The sequence below is a fragment of the Lobosporangium transversale genome (genome assembly GCF_002105155.1).
Source record: "Lobosporangium transversale strain NRRL 3116 chromosome Unknown BCR41scaffold_1, whole genome shotgun sequence".
Classification (NCBI taxonomy): domain Eukaryota; kingdom Fungi; phylum Mortierellomycota; class Mortierellomycetes; order Mortierellales; family Mortierellaceae; genus Lobosporangium; species Lobosporangium transversale.
In genome coordinates, this window is record NW_019028979.1 from 1,455,890 (window position 1) to 1,480,940 (window position 25,051).

Below are 25,051 nucleotides of genomic sequence, written 5' to 3' on the forward strand. Positions count from 1 at the left end.
AGAGATGTTGTTTGATATTATCTGTTCGTTTGCTCAAGTTTCAAAAAAAAAAAAAAAAAAAAAAAAAAATAGTGACTTGCTAAAACAGATCAGACTGAAAACGGCACTGCTCTATTCATAATGCTTCAATAACATACAGGCTATACATATCATACAAGTAAACTAAGATGTCTACAACTTGTTTGCAGTCAACCATTCAGAAAGGCTCTCCTGTTCTCGCGACACCCATGCAGAGTTGACGTTCAATCCCTCGATGGCTTGGTCCAGTGCACGCTGGAAGTCTTTGGTATCCTTGTCCGCAAAGAACTCAGTCACCTCCTTTACCAACGCACTGTCTGAAACCTGAGCCAAGGGATACTTAACGCACATACCCAACAGGCCCATCGAAGACTTATAACGCTCCTGCAGCACAGGCCAATTGTTCTTGACAAATTCCCAAGTAGGCAAGCGAGCCTTAGGGTTAGTAGCCAGTCCAATCAAAACATAAAGAATGTCTTGAGAGCGGACAGCTCCTGAAATGGCCAACTGCTGAACCTCGGCGATCAGGTCAAGTTGCTGGACGTGACCGAGCGCCAAAAGAGCAACAACCTGCTGATCCTGCTTGGGAGCATCATGGAAGTACTTGAGGACATGACGGAACTCTTGTTCGCCACCGTTGCTTAACACGATCTCAAAGACAGTCTGACGAACCGAAGGGTGGAGAATGGAATCCTGGCTGGGATCAGAAACAAAGATGGCGAAGCGACGTTTAGCCTCTGCAACAGTAGCCTCGTGGCCAGCACGACCAGCAGTGCGAAGGATCACGTTACGGAGACGGCTCGTAAGGTAGTCCTCCCCCTCAGGGAACTCCCATCCAAGTTTGTTGACCATGTTGTCAATCAAATTGCGCTGGAAGTGGCGGATGCCCTGGTAAACGCGCTCATTGTCTGCAAAGATGGCTCCAATCTCACTTACACGTTGTGCAAGGAGCTCCCAGACGACATATGTCTTCTCATTCTTGTAGTATTGAACCAAGTCCAAAAAGTTCTTGGTGGCAGTGTGACCAGACTTGGCCAAAGATGAGATGTCAGCAATGAGACCAGCACGATCGCTCAATGATACAAGGTCCGAGCCCTCTAGGATGGCCTTTCCGATACGGGAAATGGCGCTTGGAGGATAATTAGTGCGGAACACACCATTGTAATCCTTGTTGAACAGATAAGGGCCCTCAGGGACTTCAAACTTCAGCGTACGAGTCTTGAGAGTCTGATTGGGGTCAGTGATCGAGGCAGGCTTAGGATGGACACCCAAAGGAACCCACCAGATAGTCTCATCATCCTCAGCCTTGACATCATTGGTAGATAGATAGCGGTGCTGCTCTACAGTAATAATACCAGCTTCCTCTGTAATATTCAAAACAGGGAGACCAATGACGCGAGTCCAGGTATTCATAAACTCTTTGACATCAACTTTGGACTCTTCTGAAAGAGCGTTCCAGAGATCGTCCGTAGTAGCGTTCTTATATTCGTGCTTCTTGAGATATCGGCGGATTCCAGCCAGAAAGACATCAACTGTCAACCAGTTGCTCAACATGCGAATGACAGAGGCACCTTTGGAGTAGGAGATGGCATCAAAGATCTGGTGAATCTCATGAGGGTCGTTGACAGGGACCTCAATAGGATGGGAACTGCGAAGTGAGTCCAAAGAAATACCACGTTGAACATCGGAGACAATGAAAGTAGGCCAAGTATCCCATTTGGGGAAGAGATGATCAACAGCCAAAGTTCCAACCCAGGTGGCAAATCCTTCATTCAGCCAAAGATGATCCCACCACTCCATCGTAACCAAGTTTCCGAACCACTGATGAGCGAGCTCATGAGCAACAGTGGATGCGACTTGCTCTTTGAAACGCAAATCAGAGGTCTTTTCATCAAAGAGAAGAGCAACAGTACGGTAAGTGACAAGACCCCAATTCTCCATAGCACCCATGTCAAAATCAGGAACAGCAATTTGGTCCAGCTTGGGCAGAGGATAAGCAGTTCCAAAGATTTCGGAGAAATACTCGAGGATTCTTGGCGTAATTTCGACAGCGAAACGACCTTGTTCCTTCAATCCCGGGAGGGTGTAGACACGGCAAGTAACAGGGTTTTTGAGCTTGGTGGTGGTGGACTCGACATACTCAAAATCACCTACAGCCCAAGCAACGAGCTAAGTAATCACAAGAAGTTATTTTTAGTAATGTTACTCTAGCATCATACAACAATGCATTCCAGAAATCAATAGTGATGATAATTTACATAAGTAGACATAATGGGGGTCTTCTCAAAGTGGACTGTCTTTTCTTCGGGCTCGACTTGTGTGATGGATTCAACGGGCATATTAGAGAGAGCCTCGAGCTCAACGGGGACAACAAGCTTAATCGAGAAGGTAGCTTTGACAGAGGGCTCATCCCAGCAAGGGAAGGCACGACGGGCTTCAGTAGCCTCGAATTGGGTGACACCCATAACCTTAGAGTTACCCTCTGTATCTTTATAAGTTGAGCGATAGAAACCAGCCATCTTATCATTAAGAATCCCATCATAGTAGATACTAAGGAGAGCAGAACCTTTAGGAAGCTCTGATTCGAAAGTGAATGTAGTAGTCTCACGATGCTCATCAAAAGTCGTTTCAACAGCTTCATGGCTAACGGATCAAAAAAAAAAAAAAAAAAAAAAAAAAAAACATGTTAAGTATAGTTCTAATAGTATGCGCTAAATGTATTAGGCGTGAATTATCACTTTTATTGCTCGGCAAGCCTCATGAAAGCCCAAAAGTCTTACGTTTTATCATCAATTTCGACACGGCCCCATTTAATCGTCAGTTCCTTGGTGTTGATCTGGATGGTTTTGGTAGCCTCATGAATGTTAATGCTATGTTATGATAAGGAAGAAAAATAAAAAAAAGAACATCAATATTTGTCTTATTCATTAGCACGATCCTCCTGAAATTTCATTCCCAATTGTTGAGGTCCAAGAGAAGGGACACAAAAAACTGCGCCAATGAATCAATCCTTTCTTCTTTTTAATCCCTTCCACGACTTGTATTTAAAATATTTATCAAGAGCAATTCCAACCGAGCAAAAAAAAAAAAAAAAAAAAAACAGGCTCCTATTGTGGTTCCCACGGTGTGTGTGCCTGTGTGTTATTTGTCTGTCCCTATCCCTATCCATATATCCAGTTCCTGTTTCATTTGAAAATGTAGGTCTATTGCATTTACTTGATCTCGACATATCCTCGGAAAGTGAACTCCTTGAGGTCTGGAGTGACGGTCAGGGTATAATGTGAGGGTGTGACGTGAGTGGGCAGGACTACACGGTTGGAATTGCCATGCTTGTTGCACATGATGTATGAAATGAGTCGACTAGGGATGAGTTAAAATGAATGTGTGTGAGAGTGAGAGTGAGAGAAAAAGAAAGAAAGAAAGGAGGATAGAGAGCTAATTGTAAGATGTCTTTAGTTTTATACCTTTTTTCTCATGGGAACACGCACTTCTTCTGGGTTGACAATCCCGCCATTTCTGGTACAATTGTTCATTTGACTTTACACAAACACAAACAAATCATTGATATTATATGTATAATATTGATAATAACTAAAGAAAAACGAGGGTTACCCGCGCACAACATGCACTTCTCGCCCTCTTGATTTTTTCATCTCGTCTACTTTACTTGCCATGATATCAAATATCGTTTGCTCAAACAGGTCTAAGCAATTGGGCAAGGTTGTAAAAAATATATTGCACAACTCCCTGTGGCATCAAATCGTACCTTACTTTGCTTGCAAATCAAAAACAGTTCAATTGCTTACATGTCCTTTTTTGTACCCCTTTTTCTCATTTACGGACAAATCGGTGGCATTACCATGCGCTGTGATCTTGTGTTGTCTTCGCCATTTTTACTCCAGTTATCTTCGCCTTGAGCCTTTTGATATTTGCTCCGCGGTATATTCCCAGCTTATCAACGTCGAACTGAGTTGATGGATTCTTACCCACGTTTGACCCTAGGTCCTTTAATCCATTAGAGTTTATGAAGTGCACGTCATATTAATAGACACTGAACTGCACTAAAGCGCCCAATATCATGTATTTCTATTTTCCTATTCGTATGCATCAAACCCATGTATATATATTATGAGTATTGTTTTTCCTCCCACCCCACACTTTTTTTTTGATGTTGGAAAAGTGAGCTGTGTACACAACATTTCTTGTACACTCGCCTCAAGGAGAGTGCTCATCCAATCACAGCATTCATAACCGTGTGAACGCCATTCACCCCTAAAAAGGGAACCATCTTGAATTGATATGCAGAAAGAGGATGAGTTTCATGACCAATGCGCACACACAAAATAAAAATTAAACAAACACGCATAAGAAGCCATTATGGTCAGAAATTATATACTTTGTCAGAAGCTATTCATGCCAAGCCTGTCTAGCCCTTCATTCTTTGCTGTTTATTTCCTTATTTATTTTCGGCTCGTCATTCTTTCTTGCTTTACTATATCGCTGTCTGTTTATTTCCTATTTCATCAGTAGCCCTGAGCAACAAGCCAAGATTCGAGAGCAGCCCCATCCCTTGCAACCCATTTACTGCGGATACGAAGCCCCTCTTTGGCCTGTTCTAGATCTCGCTCAAAGTCTCTGGTATCTTTATCTTTGAAGAATTCCTCCAAATCCGTCAAAAGCGATGGATCCGCCATCTTATTAATAGGGATCTTGACACAGAAGCCTAACATACCCATGTTTCCTGTATAGCGCTCCTGCAGCGTCGCCCAGTTACCCTTGATCCACTCCCAAGCTGATAAGCGTGCCTGGATGTTCATTGACAATCCTGCAAGAACATACATGAAATCCTGTGCTCTCACTTCCTCCGATAAAGCAAATTTAAACATTCGTTCAATCTGCTCTTTACCATGGACAGCTGTTCCCAGTGCGGCCAAACACAATGACTGTTGATCTTGCTTGGGTGTGGTTCTGAAGTATTGCAGAACTTGGTCAAATTCCTTGACCACGCCATGAGCAATGGCAATTTCAAATGTTGTCCTACGCGTTGATGGATGTAAGACCTTGTCTTGATCCGCACCATCCTCCATAAACAACTTGAATCGGCGTAATGCCTCCTTCACTGTCGGCTCATGACCTGATCGTCCCGCGCTAGAGATGATGGCCCCGCGTAGACGGCTGGTCAGGTAATCTTCACCTTCAGGGAATTCCCAGCCAAGCTCATGAGCAAGATCATTGACCAACTTGCGTTGAAAATGCTTAATCGCATTGTGCGTACGTTCATTGATGCTGAAAACTTGAGCAATGTGATCGAGCTTGCTGAGCAATAGGTCCCATACACTATCTCCACAAGAACAATTATTCAAAAGAAAGAAATTAGTTTTTTTTTTTTTTTTTTCATCTACAGATCCATGTGCATGACAAGGTGAATAACAGAAATATACATACACAAAGGATCTCTCATTCTTGTAATATTGGATCAAATCAAAGAGACGATCCACACCGCTGTGTCCAGATGTAGCCAAACTGGACTGATCAGCCAAAAGCCCTGCGCGCTCAGCCACTCCCAGAGCTGGATTACCTTCCAGGATAGCATGACCGAGTTGGCGGATAGCATTCGCCGGGTAGTTGGTACGGAAAACACCTGTAAAGTTTTTGTTAATCAGATAAAAGTTGGCTCCACCTTTGGCTTTGGATACCTCGAATTTGAGTTCGCGCGTTTTCAATGTCTGGTTATGGTCTGTGATGGAAGCGGGTTTTGGATGGACACCCAGAGGGACCCACCAAATGGTCTTGTCTTCCTCTTCAGTGACGTCATTAGTCGACAAGAAGCGATGCTGTTCTACAGTGACAACGCCTTCATCCTCAGTAACGTTCAAGATTGGGATACCAATGACGCGAGTCCAGGTATTCATAAACTCTTTGACATCGACCTTGGACTCCTCAGAAAGTGCGTTCCAGAGATCATCCGTTGAAGCATTCTTGTACTCATGCTTCTTGAGATATCGGCGGATTCCAGCCAGAAAGACATCAACTGTCAACCAGTTACTCAACATACGAATGACGGCGGCACCTTTGGAGTAAGATATAGCGTCAAAGATCTGATGGATCTCGTGTGGATCAGAAACTGGGACTTCAATAGGATGTGAGCTACGCAGAGAGTCCAAGCTGAGTCCCTGCTGGTACTCATTCACGATAAAGTTGGACCAGGTATCCCAGCTGGGGAATAAGTGGTCGACTGCAAGGGTGCCAACCCAAGTAGCAAACCCTTCATTTAACCAAAGATGCTCCCACCACTCCATCGTCACTAGGTTTCCAAACCATTGGTGGGCAATCTCGTGAGCAACCGTGTATGCAACCTGCTCCTTATTAGCTGCATCTGAAGTCTTCTCATCATAAAGCAGAGCCACAGTACGATACGTGATCAACCCCCAGTTCTCCATTGCACCGGCATCAAAATCGGGAACGGCAATATGGTCAAGCTTGGGGAGAGGGTAGGCACTACCAAAAATTTCAGTAAAGTACTCCAAAATCTTGGGCGTAATTTCAAGCGCAAATCGACCTTGCTCTTTCAGTCCTGGGAGTGTATAAACACGGCATGTAATTGGCTTCTCAAGCTTGGTAGTCGTTGTCTCAATATACTCAAAGTCGCCAACAGCGAACGCCACCAGCTATGGTAATCAAAAACGAACAATTGTCAGATCATGTGAAATAAATGTAGCCACCAGAAAGTAAACAAAAGGGATGAAGAACCATTTTAAACTAGAAATATTTGTTTTCCCATTCATTCAAGGAAAGTTCCATGTGATGTGCATGAACCCAAACATGGCCGAGAACGAACCATACCACAAGGTAAAGATACAAGCAAGTAGGCAATCCAAACGGATAGCCCACTAGAAGAATTCTCCGAGGCGCACCCAAACAAGAGTCTCATATCCAGGCCGAGGCCATTACAACTCTCCCCTACGGTGTAGACGAGTCCTTGAGAGTTCTGTTTCTCTTTTGTATTTTTTAAAAAAAAAAAGACGGCGTCGTTCCCTGTATATCGCATCTCCTTTTTTCCTTGTGTTACAGATGTATTGCATGATTTTTTTAACGACAATAATACACACAACCAAGAGTTCATCGCCACATCCTTTAATGATTAGGATCGAAATAAAGCAGGGGTGCTGCTCCAATTCGAATGGGATATGTAAAAAACTTACATAGGTTGACATGACAGGTGTCTTTTCAAAATACACGGTCTTGACCGCTGGATCTACAGATGTCATTTCCTTGATGGGCATATTAGAAAGAGCCTCTAGCTCCCAAGGAACCACAAGCGCCACTGAGAAGGTTGCTTTGACGGCAGGTTCATCCCAACAGGGGAATGCTTGACGAGCATCACAAGCCTCAAACTGAGTAACAACCATATACTTGGTCTGGCCTTGAGCATCTTTATACTGAGATCTATAGAATCCATTCATCCGGTCATTGTGCTCTCCTTCAAACTCGATTTGAAGAACGGCCTTTCCTTTGGGAATTGGTTGTGCAAAAGTAAAAGTTGCCACTTGATCGATCTCTGTTAACTTGATTTCTATTGCCTTATGGCTTTTTTAAAGATACAAAATTAATCGAGCTGACTTTTTTTTTTTTTTTTTTTTTGAATGACAATTAAAAAAAAAAAAACTTACTTCTCCTCACCCACAATGACATTGACCTTATTGATGGCTAATTTCTTGGCATTGACCTTGATTTCAGATGTTGGTTCATGAACATTCACACTATATTTTGCAGAAAATTGATGCGTGAGAAAAAAAAAAATAACAAAAAAAAAAAGTCCAGTATTTCAATTCTTTAATGCCTGTTCTTACTTGATGGAAACCTCGCCCTGGAAAATGAACGTGGTAAGGTTGGGCCACAACTTAATGTTATAGTGCTCAGGAGCAACATTCTTAGGGAGGACAACGCGTTCTGGTGTCATATTGAAACGTTGAAATAGTAATAATGAAATAGACGAAGAGAGAGTCGAGGAGGGAAGGGGAAAGGTGAAAAGGAGGGAAGTGAAAATCAAGAGCAATCGTTGCTTTAAAAGGTTTTTGACTGCGTAAATGCGCACTAACTAATCTGTCTTTGATGCTAGGTACAGTTTGACAATTACCTTAGCGTTGTTCACTTGCTGACAATGTGTCACGTAAAAAAGACTTTGGCCATTTAATACATATTTTTAATTCTAATCACAATTGACAATATGTTCTTCGTCTTGACCCTTTCTACAAGCTTATACGTCTATATAACTACACATCTAAACAATATGTGCTGCTCGTTCATTCTGACCGGCTTCTTCTTCTTCTTCTTCTTCTTCTTTTTTCTGGACCTTCAACTTTTGCTGCTCTTCTTGAAACCTTTTTGAAGGCTTCTGAGGGATGATATCTAGGGTCCCTCTCTTGGGTGCAGGAGGCAGGAATGCTACCTGTGGTCGATATGCTGCTGAACTCGTCAAGGTACTCTTCTGAAATTCCTTCGGCAAAAAGTACATGATGACTGTACGGACCAGCTTCGAGAACCATGTCTGACCATAGAGCAACCTTCCCGATACATTCGAGTTGCGGACCTGCTCCTTCGCATGCACAAAGCGCTGGTCTTTGTAGTCTTGGAGAGCCGCCTCGATGTCCTCCTGTGACGTACTGGATCCGAGTTCATAAATGCAGTTGGCAACTACCACAGCGTCCTGCATCGCATTGATTGCACCTAATGTCAAGATTCACGTACAAGTTAAAAAAGGCGACTGTGTTTTTTTTTTTTTTTTTTTTTTTTTTTTTTTTTTAATAAAAAAAGATGAATATACCTTGTCCTGCACTTGGAAGCATCTTATGGCAAGCTACAACATCAAAAAGATGATAACATTGGTATCAATAGGTCTGTTGTATATCAATCTTCCTCCATATCATATGTCATTTTCCTTTCTATCATTCTCTTTACCGTCGCCAATCAAAGCAATGCGTCCATGGTTCCATGTCTCAAACAGTTTTTCTTCAAGATACACATTCGAGATCAAATCTCTGGGAGTAGCTTCGATGAGGTCGCCCATCGTGCCCCCAAAAGGCGTCAAGTGATGAGCGAACGGTGCGATCGTGGCATCGATTGACTCTGGTCTCCATTCCGAGTTACGGAATGCTGTTTCTTTCTGCTCAGCTGTTAATTGAATACTAATTCCATAGCAGATTCGATTCCCCGGAACAGATATGATAGTCCACTGAGAGATGTAATATGAGGAAAGGGTATTGTAAGGAAAAGAGCAAAAATACAATACAATAAAAAAACTTTGCCTCTCATTTCTCATCCTTTTTTTTTTTTTTTTTTTTTTTTTTTTTTTCTTTCTTACTGAATATGGTTTTTGATCAGCGATGACAACCGAAAAATGTGCAAAGTCATCCTTGAGAACTGGATACTTCTCCGGGTCCAAGGGTACAGTCGTCCCTACCAAGCAGGTATAACCCACCTCTAATGACTCTGTATCGCTCTTGGGCAATAGCCGTTCCTTCTGTAGACGTTCATATAGACTCTGTCTCACAGCACTGTAGGCTCCATCGGCTCCAATAACAATATCGGACTCATGAGTAGTACCATCCGCAAAGCGAACGATTGTCCCATGCTGACTTTGACCGACCGATAGTACCTTTTTACCATAATGGACCCTCTCTGGTGGTATCCTCGATAACAGGAGATTATGGACCTGTGGGCGGCTGAAGAACTGTGTATTATAACCAATGCTTGAATTTAGTTGAAGAATAAAGAAAGAAGGAAAAAATAAATGAATGGAAAGAAACCTCCGATTTCAGTCTGTCGACGAGATAGCCCAGATGAGAAAGCCTAATTTAACTTATGTTCACCTTAGCCATACCTGTCCAAGTGTCCTCCAATGTTCATTCTGCTGATCCGGGTCATGTCTTCCTTGAAGATATCCATGCCTGTACCAGGATATGAAATCTTGCGCAATTCATCAAACAATTCTAATTGTTCGAACACTGGAAGTATGTTGGCTCCCAGAGACATTCCAGCGCCTGAAAAAAAAAAAAAAAAAAAAAAAAAAAAAAAATTAATAAAATTAACGACAATAGCAGAAACGGCTCGGATCTGTTCACTCACCATATGGCTTCAGAGAATTCGAACGCTCAAAGATATCGTATTCGATACCGATTTTTTCTAGCAAGACACCGAGCATTAGGCCTCCGAGCCCTGCTCCGACAATAGTTACTCTGAGTGTGCTGTCGTGTTCACTCATAGCAGACGTTGGGTACAGTTCTATTTCTTTTTTTTTTCTTTTTTTCCTTTTTTTGGAAGCGAGGTTTGACAGGCAAGCAATAAGAAAGGAAGAGCGAAAGGAAGAGCGAAAGGAAGTGGAGTAGAATATAAAAAGCTGGACAAAAAAGAAAGCAATAAAAGGTGGGGCCCTGATAGCTTTCAAAATTAATCTCGTTATCTAATTTAGTGATTTTATTGATTGTGCACAGCACCATTTCACTTGCAGCATGCATCGATACCAAACATCCGCTCGTGTTGCACAAATAAATTTCTCTGCGCCCGTTGAAAAAGAAAAAAGAAGGAATGCATGCATCTGTTGGCTTTTGGACTGAGTTATGCCTGTAATTTATTATTATGTGATCAATACTGGAACTACAAACGGTATATGTATACTACAGAGCAATTTTGGAGTGACTTAAGCAGCCTGTGGGGTGCTTTCCTTCAACTTCTGCTCCTCTTGATACCTTCTAGAAGGCTTTTGAGGGACAGGCATAAGAGTACCCCTCCTAGGAACACGAGGTAAGAATGTCGCCTGGATTTGATATGCCTCGGTTCTCGTAAGGTTGATCTCTTCAAGCCATTTGGGCATCCAGTTCAGCACAGCTTTGCGCAACAACCTCTCATACCAGGTTTGTCCATACAAAAGCTTTCCTGCTTGAGAAGAGTCTCCAACTGACATCTTGGCATATTCATAGCGTTGTCCTCTGTAGTCATTCAAAGCGTCCTCCACTTCCTTACGCGACGTGTTTCTCAAATCGTAGATACAGTTAGCCAAGATCACAGCATCTTGGATGGCATTGATGGCACCTTTAAAAAAAAAAAAAAAAAGCTTAGTAAGTTAACCTTTTTTTATAGCTTTGTAAGAGAATCAGAATCAAGTAATGAACAGTTGTAAATACCTTGACCAGCACTAGGAAGCATTTTGTGGCATGCTATTTCTCAAAAAAATTTCATGGAAAAGTAAATGATGAATAAGGCACTATTTCCACACTTTAGGCTTTTTTTTTTTTTTTTTTTTTTCTCAGCTCATGCTTCAGCTAGCCTTACCATCTCCTAAGAGTCCGATACGGCCATGATGCCAGGTCTCGAACAGCTTCTCCTCCAGATAGACGTTAGAGATTAGATCTTGAGGAGTGGCCTTGATGATATCCCCCAATGTGCCTCCGAAAGGAATCTTATGTTCCACGAGCTTAGCGATCGTTGCATCCACCGATTGAGATCCCCATTCAGAGTTCTTGCATGCAATCTCTCGTTCCTCATTTGAAAGCTGAATGACAATGCCATAGCATATTCTGTTTCCAGGAACATTCAAGATTGTGCACTAAATTCAACCAATAAAGCAAGCTCAGTATAAATGTAAGGTTCAAATCTTAAAAGGAATGGTCTCATTCACAAAAGAAAACCCGTTTTTCCTTGTGCGAACTGAGCCCACGAGCCACTGTTATAACCCCATTCTCCATGAATATTCCCATTAACCCTTCGCTTATCAAAACCTAATGATAAAAAGCAAATGGGGTTCACCATACCGAATGAGGCTTCTTATCCGCAATGACAACTGAGAAATGTGTGTGACGATCCTTGAGGTCTGGGTACTTTTCAGGGTCCAGAGGACGGGTTGTGCCAACCAAGCAAGTATAACCCAAGCTCATGGACTCTGTATCGCTCTTGGGCAACTTGCCTTCCTTTTGAAGGGTATCGTACAAACTTTGACGGACAGTGCTGTAAGCACCATCCGCTCCGATCAAAATATCTCCTTCATATTGAGTGCCATCTGTACAATGCAAGATCGCACGATGCTCATCCTGTTCTACAGAAGCTGCCTTCTTGCCATAAATAATCCTCTCCGCTGGCACCTTAGACAAAAGCAGACGATAAAGATCTGGTCTGCTGTATGCTACAGCATCATAACCGGTACTATACAAAAACAAAAAACAGAAAAAAAAAAGTCAATACAATTGCCTATTATTGCTTTCCCTATAGTAATATGTTTTTTGTTTGTTATTATCCATGAAATTTGTTACCGTTCACGGCTTCCTGCGATATCCATGGAGCCAATCAAGTCCAAGTTCTCGTTGAGAACATCCATCTTTAATGCAGGTGATGATAACTCAAGGAGCTCGTCCAACATTCCAAGCTGCTCAAAGAGTGGCATGATTGGGGTTCCAAAGCCCATAGCCGCACCTTTGTGGCGAAAGAATGACATTAAGAAAAAGAAATTAGTTCCATGTGGCAGTCACTCTCTTTCCTCAATGTCTCTTTTGTATTAGAGCATACCAAATGGCTTCACAATAGGGGCACGCTCAAAAATTGTGTATTCGGCACCCATCTTCTCCAGCAAATGTCCGAGCATGAGACCACCGAGGCCGGCGCCTACAATCAAGATTTTTGGGGATGAACTCATTGCTATGATTGTGGTTATTAATTGGGAAAATTTGAGGGTTGTAAAAATGAAAGCGTAGAAAATGAAAAGTGGAAGGAAGTGAAGGAAAAAAAAAAAAAAAAAAAAAAAAAGCGGAATAAAAAAATGGGTGAAGGAAGGAAAAAAAAAAAAAAAAAAAAAAAAAAGAGAGAATTAACTAAAAGTGAGAGCAGCGATGTTGGACGGGAAGTGAAAAAACTTGCTTCTGAGTCCTCACCAGAAAGTGGTCGACAAATATACTTTTAATATACTATTTTTGAATCAAAAACGATGATTAAATTGTATATTTATATTTATACACATTTGTCAATGACTTTCTCTATCAGTATGACAGCAATTAAGGTATAGCAAATGGACACAAAGACCATGCGTGTGTCAAGCATCAAGGTGACAAAAATGTTTTTTACTTCCTTCACTTATCGAAGCCACCTGAGAATTGATCATCAAGTTCGCATACTGAATTCATTTCAACTCAAACACTGATTCTTGAGATGCTATCGTTTTAAAAAGAATCGAAAGTATTAGAATACACAAGGCATTGAACGATTTGAATTCTTTTCGCCAAAAAATATCAGATGGTGAAGAGCTGTTCAACCTCTAAAACATCATAGTGTTTTACTTTTGTTAACTTTTTACATTCGGATTAGCATGTTAGTGTTCAATACACCATAAGTTTATTTTTGTGAGCATTGGTGGTGCTCCATCTTGTTCTTGTTGATCCACATGCGAGTGAGCATTGCAAATATTTTTACCGCCTGCAGTTGACAATTAGTCTATTAAAGGGTCTACATGGAATATCATACATGTACATGTACATGTATGCCTTTTGTTCATGGAGCAATTAAGCAGTAGTTGAACCATTCTGTACATGTGCATTTGCTCCCCCTGTTTTTTATTGTTTATTTTTTTTTTCTCTCTTTATATCGTATGCGTGTCAAGATCTTCACTTGCTGCTCTCCTGTCGTTGACCTCATTCATCTCAGTCTCGATCCCCTCAGCTGCACCTTTACGTCTTTGCTCTTCTAAATACTTTTTGGATGGTTTTGGGGGCTTAATGTTAAGTCGGCCTCGTTTCTTTGTAAAAGGCAGGAAGACTGCCTGAGGTTGATAGGCGGCCGCTCGGGTAAGAGTGGTCTTCTCTAACCAATTGGGCATCCAACTAAAGACCATTTTACGTCCGAATTTCTCAATCCATGTCTGGCCATAGAGAAGTTTGCCTGCCATTGCAGAGCCTTCAACCTGCATCTTCGCAAGAGGATAGCGCTGCCTTTTATAGTCCTTGAGAGCTGCCTCAATCTGCGATTGAGAGTTATCATTCATCTCATAAATACAGTTGGCTAGAGCCACTGCATCATACAATGCGTTGACCGCACCTAAAATAATAATAATAATAATAATAATAATAATAATAAGAGAGAGAGGATTGTGAAATTAGTGTGTATGCTACTGAAAATACATATGAATGTTAATGACTAAATAAAACTAAAATGTCATTCGCTGGAGGAAGGGTTTGTCCGTGTCCTCAATTGTCTGTGTCCACACAAACAGATATTTACCTTGACCTGCACTCGGAAGCATCTTGTGGCAAGCTGTAAAATCGTGTAACAAAAACTAAAATTAGGGTTTTACACACATGCTCTGTCTTTTTTTTACTTTTTCGTCGCCATCATCAATATCAGAAATATGAATGTAAAACGTAGATAAAAAAAAAAAAAGAAAATCATACCATCTCCCAATAATGCAATGCGCTTATAAGTCCATGTTTCGAAGATTTTTTCTTCTAGATAAACATTCGTAATGACATCTTTTGGAGTTGCACGGATAATGTCATGGATTGTTCCACCAAAAGGGATCGGGTGATCTTGTATTTTAGCAATTGTATTATCGAGAGACTCTGGTCCCCATTCCGAGTTTCGAAATACTGCTTCCTTCTCCTCTGGAGTCAACTGAATGACAATTCCGAAGCATATGCGATTACCCGGAACTGTAAGAATGGTAGACTTGGTGGATACAAAAAAAAAAAAATTCAGTTACGGAACAAGGTTAGCATAGGAAAACATATTGCTGAGGCCAGGTTCAGGCACAATTGCATTTAAATCTTATATTAAAATTTTAAAATAAAAAAGAATTAAATACAAAAATAAAAATACTTCAGAAGACCCTAACAAGGGAAATCCCACAAAGTAGTAAAGAGAAGAAAGAGCGCAAGAGAGAAAGAAAGTACTTCTTACCGAATGGGGCTTTCCGTCTGCAATGACGACTCCAAAGTGCGAGAAAGGATCCTTGAGGACAGGGTATTTTTCTGGGTCCATTGGTTGAGATGTTCCTACTAAGCAAGTATACCCCAAGCTCAGGGATTCTGTATCTTTTCTCGGTAGTTTACCCTCTTTTTCTAATCGGTCGTAGAGATTTTGACGAACAGCGCTGTAGGCTCCATCAGCCCCAACGACAATATCGCCTTGATGAACACTGCCATCAGCACAACGAATCAATGCACCATGCTCGCTTTGCCCTACTGAGAGTACTCGCTTGCCCAAATGGATTCTCCCTGGTGGAGTCTTGGAAACAAGTAGTCTATGGAGGTCTGGACGACTGAACACAATGGAATCATAACCAATGCTGTGAATGATTAAAAGGAAACAGAGCAGTATTTGATTTTCTGATCAGTACACGACCTTAAAAATTGGTTTCTCTCATTCTCGTATTGAAGGAGACATCATTTACAGCTCACTGCTTCCGCCAATATCCAATGAGCCAATTATTCTTAGGTCTTCTCGGTAGATATCCATGGTGACAGCAGGGAATGAGACCTTGAGGATCTCTTCGAGCAGCCCAAGCTGTTCAAATACAGGCATAATATTAGGCACCAGTCCCATGGCCGCACCTGCAGTGCAAAAAAAAAAAAAAAAAAAAAAAAAAAAAGATTCGGTATTCAAGCAGCCGGACAAAACGTTTATCATCCTCGCCTCATTAAAGCACAATAGAAAGGTTTGTACGGTTGATAGAAAACTAACCATACGGTTTGAGAATGGGAGCACGTTCAAAAATATCGTATGGGATGCCAATCTTTTCTAACAACAGACCCAGCATGAGTCCTCCTAAGCCTGCTCCCACGATCAGCACCCGTGGTGGAGTTGGTTCTGTATTGTCCATGATTTATTATTAGGGGTATGGAAGCTGTGAAATAATAATAGCAATAAATATATCAATAGTAATAATAAAGGGTATCAAAATGGAGAAATGGAGGAGTGAAGAAATGGAAATGGAGGAGTGAAGGAATGGGGAAGGATATGTCTAAAAAAAAATACAGAGGTGTATGCAAAGTCCTTAGAAAGAAATGTGTGTGAGAGAGAGAAGGGAGAAGAAGGGAGACGGTTGTGAGAGAAAGAACAAACGACTGATAGAGTTGGGGATGTTTATGAAAGAAAGGGGGTGTAAAGGGAGAGTCAAGAATGAGAGGATCTAAGCATGAACCAATAGCCGTTATAAACGTCAAAGTTGTTGCTTTTAATAGGAATATGAATAATATAATATAGATATACGTTTGTGTTTATTTATTTGGATACAAATTTGCACCACTGATTATTAAATACTTTTAAAAAAAAGCCTAACGGTCTGTTCTACAAACATTTTTTTTTTTTTTTCAATTGAAAAGATCCATGGTTGTACAAAAATGGTCCGCACAAAGAACAAGACAGCTACGTCGCAAATCTCTCTCTTTTTTTTTTTTTTTTTTTTTTTTTTTTTTGCATGTGCCCCTTTTCTTAAAGTGTCCTAACCCTGTCTCCGACCTTTTTATGCCGATGGAAATAAGAGCATTTTGGGCTCCTTCTTTTACTTTCCAGAGTTTTTTTTATGAAGTGCATTGCTTAGTAAAATAATCTTTTTGTCACGAGGCTTACAGCTCTCATTATGCCCTAACGTGTAAAAATATATTAAAATAGAGATTGAGTTTTACAACTTACATCCTGAAACTTGATGGACTTCGTTGACAAAAGAGCTACCGCTCATTATCTAAATAAGACCCATGAGGGATCGTACTTGTACGGTTACAGCAGCCCAAAGCTTTAAGGCAGTATATAAAGTGTATACGACAATAACTATCACGAGCAACGTCAATAAGGTGTTTCACGAGGCTGTTTGCCAACTTTAAATGTAGGCGCTTCTTATGAATTCATTTTCATACCCAGAAACAAAATCGTCTAACTGCTGAAATCACTTGCTAGCTTCAATTGCTCATGAGACTGAGTGGATTAAAGGGACAGTACGTTTTCTCAATGCAGTTATATAGATTCGTTACATAATTGAGTGGCTTTTGTATATTGTAGAACGTTCACTGACAGGCTGTGTCCAAACTCTTGTCCCAGCCAATATTTCCCAGCCTGTCTGGTGACGAGCCTATAGGACAGAGCCCGATCTCAATAAAATGTTATTGACGATCTAATTTCCTCGATGACCTGACAATTAGGAACGATATAGATTCATGTTATAGAGTTATGACGGGTTGGGGACCTATCTTCTCAATGATTATTAATGTGTGTAGCTTTTATCAATTTTGCATATAAACCTTTTTTTTTTTTTTTTTTTTTTTTTTTTTATTGACTCTATTTTGTTTGGTGAGTAAGCAAAGTTGATCACTGTCTTTGTTAACTGCTCCTTCTGTTATTTTATCTTCTCACTTCCTCACTGCTTGCCTCCGACACCCTGGTAAGGATAGAAACCCTTTCCAGACTTGCGGCCTAAGTGGCCTTGGGCAACCAAATCATCAAGGAGTTTGACAGGCGCAACCAAATTGGCGTCAATCTTACCATCCTTACGCCAGCCGTCAACAATGAACTTCATGGTATCCAAACCGACAAACTATACAGCGCATATAAAAAAAGAGTATGAGTAAAAGAAAACCAACTTTTAAAATAAATTAATAGGATATGATATAGATCAACATACGTCAGCAAGCTCAAAGGGGCCCATGGGGAATCCAGCTCCAAGCTTCATGGCAATGTCAACATCTTGAGGAGTGGCTTCACCACGTTCGACAATGCGAAGCGATTCCATCATGTAGGGAACCAAGAGACGATTAACAATGAATCTAAAAGATATCAAAATATCAGGGTGAGTAAATCGTTCGAAAAATCAGAGCCCTTAATCTGTGTGAAAATCTTCACATGCTGATCTACTCTAGCAGTCGCTTTTTTTCTGATTGACCATACTCATGTGGAAGTCAGAAAGGTGTCCCTTTTTCTTTTTTGCGATTAGTACCATCACTTACCCAGGAGTGTCCTTGCAAGAAACAGGGGTCTTCTTCATGCGATTGCAGACATCCACGAGAGAGTCAAATGAATCTTGGCTGGTAGACTCTGTACGGATTACTTCGACAAGCTTCATCTGAGGGACAGGGTTAAAGAAATGCAATCCTCCAAAGCGATCTGATCTCTTTGTAGCCTTGGCAATATCTGCGATGGGCAGCGAAGAGGTATTGGAACAGAACAGAGTGTGCTCAGGTGCAACCTTGTCCAACATGGCAAACAGCTGTTGCTTGGTCTTCAGGTTTTCAACAATAGCCTCAATGATCAGATCTGCGTCCTTGGAGGCAGCCTCAGAATCAGTGCTGGTCTTGATCTGAGCCAAAGTCTTGTCAATGTACTCCTTCTGCTTCTCTGCATCATCGGGGAATTGTTTCTTGGCAACACGTTTGAGTGAGGAGTTGATGATGTCCTGACCTTTCTTGAGCGCTTCGGTGTTCAAGTCAACCATGGTGACATTGAAGGCATTCTGGGCGGCAACTTGGACAATACCTGCACCCATCAATCCCGAACCAAAAACAGTGATATTTTTGACGTTGATGGGAGCATAAGACGAAGATGAGGTCGAGAATGCAGAAGTTTTGGTCAAAGAGGTAAGTGGTCTCATGAGACCAACAGGGTTAGAAGAGGCAACGCGACGAACAGCAGAGAGCATAGTGAACAATGGGAATGAACAAAAAATATTTGTTAATTGAAGGAGAGTTAATGGAGGCAAGGCAGAGAGAAAGGAAAGAAGAAAAGAAGAGGAACGCGTGCAGAGTAATGAAAACCTGAATTGACATCCACGGACACTCTCAACGGAGCGAGTTCCCACAGGCTAGAGAAGGAAACAAGGTTTCGCGCATATTCTCATATCACGTGCCAGTTACCCTGCTCACCTGTTCGTTTTATTCGGGCTGTGCAACCAAACACAGAAGGGCTTTGCAGTGAGAAATGGAAGTTTGATAGCATACTTTTTTTTTTTTTTTTGTTTCTTGAACAGTTTGAACAGACACATTCTTTCTTCTCATTCGCAATTTTTTTTTTTTTTTTTTTTTTCTTTCTTTCATTGATTTTGATTACTGCCAGTTTTCTCCTACGCAAACACGTCCACGGCGCAAAAACAAGGAGCATACCGTTCGTCATCCTGTAAACATCAATTATTATATCATCATCAACCTAAAAGGCCCTGATTTATCTCTTTCCCTCCCCTCCCTTCTCTCCTCTTCCAACATTCAATCCACTACCCCCAGACGCCTCTCCATCTCACTCCAGAGACTTCGGAGTATGAGTGAACAATACAGCTACTCTCATATCAAAGACGACGATCAACCAATAAAGCCACCGAAAATGCTTCACCAAAGCATTCACTCTGCCAGTAGCAATAGCAATATTAACAGAAATAGCAATAATGGCAGTGTTGTAGATGACTCAGGTGCTGCTTCAGGACCTGCAGTTATCATCTCAGACCTGCCAGCGTACGGCACCGCTTCTGGGAGCAATGGCTTGCCACTCACAAACGAATCACCTACTGAACTGCGTCCAGAGGATAGTAGTAGAGATAGAAATCAAACAGCCAAGGTATCACCCTCATCGCCCACAGGCACGGATGTCACTCGAACTACTTCGTTTCCTGACAGCCTCAGTCGCTTCAGGAGAGCAACACAGCAGATTGTACACGCTCGTCGCGTCGCTTGTAAGTAACTTTTGTTCTTAATCTATAAACAAATATTTCTTGTTCAATCCATTACAACCTGAAAGCAATAAGACCTGCCCAATTGAATGACTTTTCGTTTCAATGATTGGATCAGCACGTGCGACGAGAGGTCAAGGTGTTGATGTTTCGGACATGGATAGCATATTCAACTGTATTGAGGTATGTTCAGTAAAGCCCTTGTTTGCCATTTTTCATTTTTAAACTTTAATAACCTTTGAGGCTATTTCGATTAGTGTGTGGTTGATGTCACTGTTATGGATTTGAACCAATCTCAGTATACGAAGCGTGAAAGCATGAACAATGAAGAGTTTTTAGAATGGCTACGACAACCAGTAAGTAGAACACTCGCTACGTATTAATAGCAATTCTAATCATATAATGAGGCTGGGATAATAACAAAATACCTTTATACACCGTTAGAGGCCAGCATGGTCAAAAGTTCGATGGATCAATATTAATGGAATGAGTTGGGATGTCATCAAAGCCATCTCAATAAAATACAGTACGTCTGATAGAGCTTTTTTTCTTTTTTTCCTTTCTTTCTTTTATTCATATTTTTATACTTACACTTCAATATGCTAACCTTGAGCAAAAAAAAAAAAAAAAAAAAAAAAACAGATCTTCATCATTTGGCTGTAGAAGACCTATTACATGTTCCACAACGAACCAAAGTTGATATCTATCCTCAGCAAACATATATCGCCTGTACTCTTTTGACGTTGATGCAGGAACTTGAAAATGGAGAACTCCGACAGGTTGATCCGACATCAGTACAACATGGGGTAGATCCTGATATTTTAGGTCAACGCATGCCACTGGATAAGTTGGACCATTACCGTCATCAGTATCCGTTCGACCAAGTTACTGGAGCTCACAGAGTTCAGATGGAGCAAGTCACAATGTTTTTATTGCAGGACGGTACTCTGATCACGCTTTTCCAAGTCTCTGGCAGATCTGTGGTGGCGCCAATTTTCGAACGACTGACCCATGACTATTCGATCGTACGCAAAAATAATGATGCAAGTTTCCTATTGCAGTCAGTCATGGACGGGATTGTTGATCATGCTATACCCATCACAGATGCATTTCGACAAGAGATCAACGAGTTGGAAACACATGTATTAGCGTTACCAAGGATGAAGTTTACGAAAGAACTACACCAGATGACTGCACAACTTTCGTTGCTCAAGCGTACATTAGCACCCACTCAGACACTTGTCCACGCTTTGCGTGGCAAGGATGAGAGAAGCCCATTATCAAGTCTATCGAGGACGTATATGGGAGATGTAATGGATCACTGTAACACCATGGTCGAGGATATTGATTCTATGCTTGCGCTTTGCGAGAAATTAATCGACATGGTAATGGAACAATGCGAGACAAGGATAAATCAAAGTTGTATTGACGAGAGGAGTGATATGCTAACTTTTTTTTTTTTTTTTTTTTTTTTAAAAGATCTTTAACATTATCGCATATGATACAAACGAATCCATGCGACGTTTGGCATTGGTGTCGATTATCTTCTTACCCATCACATTTGTGGCAGGAGGTAAAAAAAAAAGAAGTTTTGCAGCATAATGTTGTAATATTGTGGCTTAAAAAGAGAAATGATACTAACTTTCTCTTTTGGTCAAATCGGTCAAATCAGTCTACGGCACAAACTTTGAAAACTTCCCTGAACTAAAAAATCGTAAGCACGCTCGAACATGGCATATGCAACGTTGCCGATTTTAAATGAATACCATTTGAATGTTAACCTCTTTTCTTTGTCGACCAATACAGACGTTTCATATTTCTGGACTATCTGCGCCGTTGTCACAGCTTTTGTAGTAAGGAAGCGTTAATTATCAAACATGAGCTGCGTAGCCCATCATTTTGTAATCATAGTAATATGTTCATGGTGACGCTGATTAACACATTTCCACGACATTTTCTTTCACTTACAAAAAAGCTGTTATTATTTGGAGCGGAATATCTCATGGGGCAGTATCGGGCATCCCAGGTGGAGAGGCGACTTTCTCGACGAGAGCCTATCAGTATTGGTTCTAATCATTCTCGCAAGAGTCATGAATGGTGCATGTAACTTTGCTCAAGAAGAAAAGGACAGCATGCTGCGTGAAATCCTTCAATAAAGTTAGACCTCATGTGATATAGCTCGCCGCATAAAAAGCACGCTTTCTTTTTTTTCCCCTTTCTTTTTTTTTTTCTTCCATTTTTAAAATAAAACTTCGTTAACGCAGCTTACATTTTCATCATCTTGAGCTTCATTACTATTATTTTGTTCACATATTTCCTTGCTCGTGTCCTTTTTATTTTATTTTCTGATCAAATCGACACAATCAGATAGCTATCACCAACATGGTCTCCATGATGGACAAATACAGGGTAAGTATGATAGGATAGAAAAGGAGATCTTTTGAAGGAAAGACACTCTACTGAAACGATTGAGAGAAACACAGATAAAAAGAAAAAGAAGTTTACTTAATTTTGACGCGCTTCTGTTGTTCTTTTATTCTCTAGGCTTTGCCACAAAAGTCCAAGAACTACATTCAGCTTGGTATGGTTGCAACGAACCTTAATCTATTAAATTTTTGTTGTATTTTATGCCTTTTTCTGCCCAGAGAAACTTTATCATAACTTTGTCTCTTTGGTATGTCGTAAAAAAAAAAAAAAAAAAAAAAGGTGTTTTGGCAGGAGCGGTGATAGGACTCTACTATCGAGAAAATATTATGGACAAGATGGACTCCTCAAAGCGAAGAGGCTCAGGCCATGATGCATACCTCGATACAGTCAGACGCGCCAAGTAGTTGATGAAAAATGAAGAAGTTGATGAGGAGGGAGACATAAGCTTTAAGTACTTGAAGCATAACAAAGAAAGTCATTACAAAGCACTTTATTGTATATAGCTGTTCTATTTTCTACTCGGTGATGTTTTTCAGTAAATCATTCTTCCTCCCTTGAATGCATGTTTGCCTGTTTGTTTGTACAAGTGTTAAAGACTGTATTTCAGGCTGGAGTAATGTCATTTTCACATCATCGCTGATTGCTGACCAATTAGGGTTGTTCCTGAGAAAAAAAAAAAAAAAATTCAAACCTTCAATTTAATAAAAAAAACTACCTGCATCTTTCCCCCATCACAATCGTCAAGGCTCCTCAATGTCAACGATTGTGCATTCGGTCACTGGCTGCTGCATGTCACCATTCTCTCTTTTTATTTCCTGTTTATGGATTTTTCCAAGTCTTCTCGCTTTTTGTTCGCATTATTATTTCATCCTATAGCTCTCCTTTACTATCCTTTGATAATACCCTACTAGCTCGTCTTCCTCCTTTCCCTTTCCTTTTTTTCATTATGGGGCCACAGAAAAAGAGTGAACGCTCTTGTTTCCGTCGATACCTCTGCCTCATTATATTCATTGCATTTGTTATCGTTGCAGCTGCAATCGCAATACCACTGGCACTTATTAAGCCATGGGAAAAGAATAAATCCCAAAAATCAGACCTTATCCAACCTGATACCGCCATTACGCCTTCGACGGACAACTCAGCCAAAGTTAACAGTTATACCCCTGCCTTAAATGAGCCCTTTGACTATGCTAGGGGCACTGTCAAGATGCGGGGAGTGAATTTAGGGGGATGGTTAGTCTTGGAGCCCTTTATCACGCCTTCCCTCTTCAATCCATACATCTCTGCTGGGGTAGTAGATGAGTGGACGCTTTGTGCACACTTGGGGCCCGAGAGGGCCAAGGCATTGCTCGAGAGCCACTATGCTTCCTGGGTCAGCGAAGACACGTTCAAACAACTTAAGGATCTGGGACTGAACCACGTGCGTATTCCTATCGGGTTTTGGGCCATGGGCAACCTCACCGCGGATGAACCTTATGTGCCTAATGTTTCCTGGAAATATTTGCTTCGCGGCATTGAATGGGCTCGCAAGTATGGTATTCGCGTCATGGTTGAGCTACATGCTGCGCCAGGGTCCCAAAATGGCTGGAACCATTCTGGACGATCCGGACAGATCAATTGGCTTAATGGAACCATGGGCACGGGGAATGCTCAGAGGACCCTACTCTACCTTCAGCAGATGGCGACGTTCTTTTCTAGCCCAGATTATGTTCATGTTAGTCCAATCATGGGCTTACTGAACGAGCCTGCAGCCTATCTTATTGGCGCCGAGAAGGTGATGGAGTGGTACAAGCAAGCCTTTGCAACAGTCAGAGAGGTAACAGGCACTGGAAAAGGGCCATGGGCCATCATCCATGATGGCTTTGTAGGCCTTCAAGCCTGGAGCGGCTTCATGAAAGGATCTGACCGTTTGATGATCGGTATGTGGTAATTGAATTTTCACATTTTTATTTCATTGCATGACGTAGTTGGCAAAAAGTTGACACTATTTTTATTAACTAATTCGGTGGCAAATAATATAGATGCTCATCAATATATCATGTTTGACCAAAACTTGATAATGATGAATCAGTCTGCTCAACTCAAATTCGCGTGCGAGAATTGGGGTTCTGATTCAACCAAGAGCACCAAAGACTTTGGTCCGACCATGGTTGGCGAGTTTTCGGTAGCTGTCAACGACTGCGCGACGTACCTCAACGGTATTGGTATGGGTTACCGTTGGGATGGTACTTTTCCAGGATCCAAACCCAAATCCCCCACCAGCACCTGCACGGACGAGAATGATGCCTCAAAGTACTCTGAAGAGTATAAGCAATTCTTAGCCGACTACTTCAGCGCACAACTAGATGCGTTTGAACAGGGAGCCGGTTGGTTCTACTGGAATTTCAAGACAGAGACTAACCCACTCTGGTCATACTTTGATGGCGTCAAGTACGGATGGATCCCCAAGGACGCGAACAATCGTGGGCCAAGCTATTGCGCTCGGAATGGGATTCTCACCAATCAGACAATATATACGTAGAAACAACACCAACCACTTAATCTATTAATGATCTAGAGATCTAGTTTGCTACGCGTTGTTTTGCAAATTTTTTTTCTGATAAAATATATGACAATATGTGATGCTTCTTTTTGTTTGCTCACTCAACAAGTGGCCAGCGAGCCTATGCAGGCCTAGATGATACCTCTATGAATGCGTTTATAACGTTATACAAATACAAAAAAAGGACACATCTGATCTTTGGCTCTTTGAATTAAAACTGAGATTCAGACACAATGTGTGTGGCAGTGCAAATAAAGTTTATGCAAGATAGTGAATTAAAGTTTCATTGATCGCGGTTTTGTTGTGCACTGCCACACAGAAACAGGTTAATCGATGAAGACAAGCATGCGCAGAAAGAGGGAGGACAGGCAAAACTGCAAGAACATTCT

At 41.3% G+C, this 25,051-nt stretch overlaps 8 protein-coding genes across 8 annotated transcripts; 2 read left to right on the forward strand and 6 right to left on the reverse strand.

Annotated features, from left to right (window-relative positions):
- Positions 1-94: 94 nt before the first annotated feature.
- BCR41DRAFT_418107 (peptidase family M1-domain-containing protein) lies at positions 95-3,446 on the reverse strand. The gene is made up of 4 exons (XM_022029581.1): positions 3,235-3,446; positions 2,799-2,888; positions 2,277-2,661; positions 95-2,187 (listed from the first exon to the last, which is right to left on the reverse strand). Exons 1-4 carry the CDS (start codon positions 3,357-3,359, stop codon positions 172-174), a joined length of 2,616 nt encoding a protein of 871 aa, XP_021886699.1. The 5' UTR covers positions 3,360-3,446; the 3' UTR covers positions 95-171.
- Positions 3,447-4,437: 991 nt separating this feature from the next.
- BCR41DRAFT_344450 (peptidase family M1-domain-containing protein) lies at positions 4,438-8,064 on the reverse strand. The gene is made up of 5 exons (XM_022022513.1): positions 7,869-8,064; positions 7,689-7,778; positions 7,221-7,605; positions 5,464-6,686; positions 4,438-5,355 (listed from the first exon to the last, which is right to left on the reverse strand). The coding sequence occupies exons 1-5, from the start codon at positions 7,976-7,978 to the stop codon at positions 4,542-4,544; spliced, it is 2,622 nt and encodes an 873-aa protein (XP_021886700.1). The 5' UTR covers positions 7,979-8,064; the 3' UTR covers positions 4,438-4,541.
- A 142-nt stretch (positions 8,065-8,206) lies between these two features.
- On the reverse strand, positions 8,207-10,433 carry BCR41DRAFT_418109 (hypothetical protein). Its single transcript, XM_022029582.1, has 6 exons — positions 10,144-10,433; positions 9,899-10,058; positions 9,380-9,767; positions 8,977-9,250; positions 8,843-8,875; positions 8,207-8,745 (listed from the first exon to the last, which is right to left on the reverse strand). The coding sequence occupies exons 1-6, from the start codon at positions 10,277-10,279 to the stop codon at positions 8,300-8,302; spliced, it is 1,437 nt and encodes a 478-aa protein (XP_021886701.1). The 5' UTR covers positions 10,280-10,433; the 3' UTR covers positions 8,207-8,299.
- A 196-nt stretch (positions 10,434-10,629) lies between these two features.
- Positions 10,630-12,795, reverse strand: BCR41DRAFT_418110 (hypothetical protein). Its single transcript, XM_022029583.1, has 6 exons — positions 12,574-12,795; positions 12,321-12,480; positions 11,826-12,213; positions 11,347-11,620; positions 11,199-11,231; positions 10,630-11,106 (listed from the first exon to the last, which is right to left on the reverse strand). Exons 1-6 carry the CDS (start codon positions 12,698-12,700, stop codon positions 10,715-10,717), a joined length of 1,374 nt encoding a protein of 457 aa, XP_021886702.1. The 5' UTR covers positions 12,701-12,795; the 3' UTR covers positions 10,630-10,714.
- Positions 12,796-13,630: 835 nt separating this feature from the next.
- On the reverse strand, positions 13,631-16,130 carry BCR41DRAFT_418111 (hypothetical protein). The gene is made up of 6 exons (XM_022029584.1): positions 15,733-16,130; positions 15,443-15,602; positions 14,950-15,337; positions 14,445-14,718; positions 14,275-14,307; positions 13,631-14,091 (listed from the first exon to the last, which is right to left on the reverse strand). Exons 1-6 carry the CDS (start codon positions 15,869-15,871, stop codon positions 13,637-13,639), a joined length of 1,449 nt encoding a protein of 482 aa, XP_021886703.1. The 5' UTR covers positions 15,872-16,130; the 3' UTR covers positions 13,631-13,636.
- A 1,271-nt stretch (positions 16,131-17,401) lies between these two features.
- Positions 17,402-18,628, reverse strand: BCR41DRAFT_298023 (3-hydroxyacyl-CoA dehydrogenase; the record flags this gene model as incomplete). Its single annotated transcript, XM_022020475.1, has 3 exons — positions 17,402-17,578; positions 17,666-17,807; positions 17,988-18,628. 3 exons carry the CDS (start codon positions 18,626-18,628, stop codon positions 17,402-17,404), a joined length of 960 nt encoding a protein of 319 aa, XP_021886704.1.
- Positions 18,629-19,048: 420 nt separating this feature from the next.
- Positions 19,049-21,906, forward strand: BCR41DRAFT_344456 (hypothetical protein). Its single transcript, XM_022022514.1, has 9 exons — positions 19,049-19,696; positions 19,812-19,876; positions 19,951-20,049; positions 20,138-20,219; positions 20,336-21,078; positions 21,173-21,266; positions 21,366-21,407; positions 21,500-21,546; positions 21,669-21,906. The coding sequence occupies exons 1-9, from the start codon at positions 19,288-19,290 to the stop codon at positions 21,798-21,800; spliced, it is 1,713 nt and encodes a 570-aa protein (XP_021886705.1). The 5' UTR covers positions 19,049-19,287; the 3' UTR covers positions 21,801-21,906.
- Positions 21,907-23,327: 1,421 nt separating this feature from the next.
- BCR41DRAFT_376311 (glycoside hydrolase superfamily) lies at positions 23,328-24,641 on the forward strand (the record flags this gene model as incomplete). The annotated part of the gene is made up of 2 exons (XM_022027040.1): positions 23,328-24,039; positions 24,142-24,641. The coding sequence occupies 2 exons, from the start codon at positions 23,328-23,330 to the stop codon at positions 24,639-24,641; spliced, it is 1,212 nt and encodes a 403-aa protein (XP_021886706.1).
- Between the last annotated feature and the right edge of the window lie 410 nt (positions 24,642-25,051).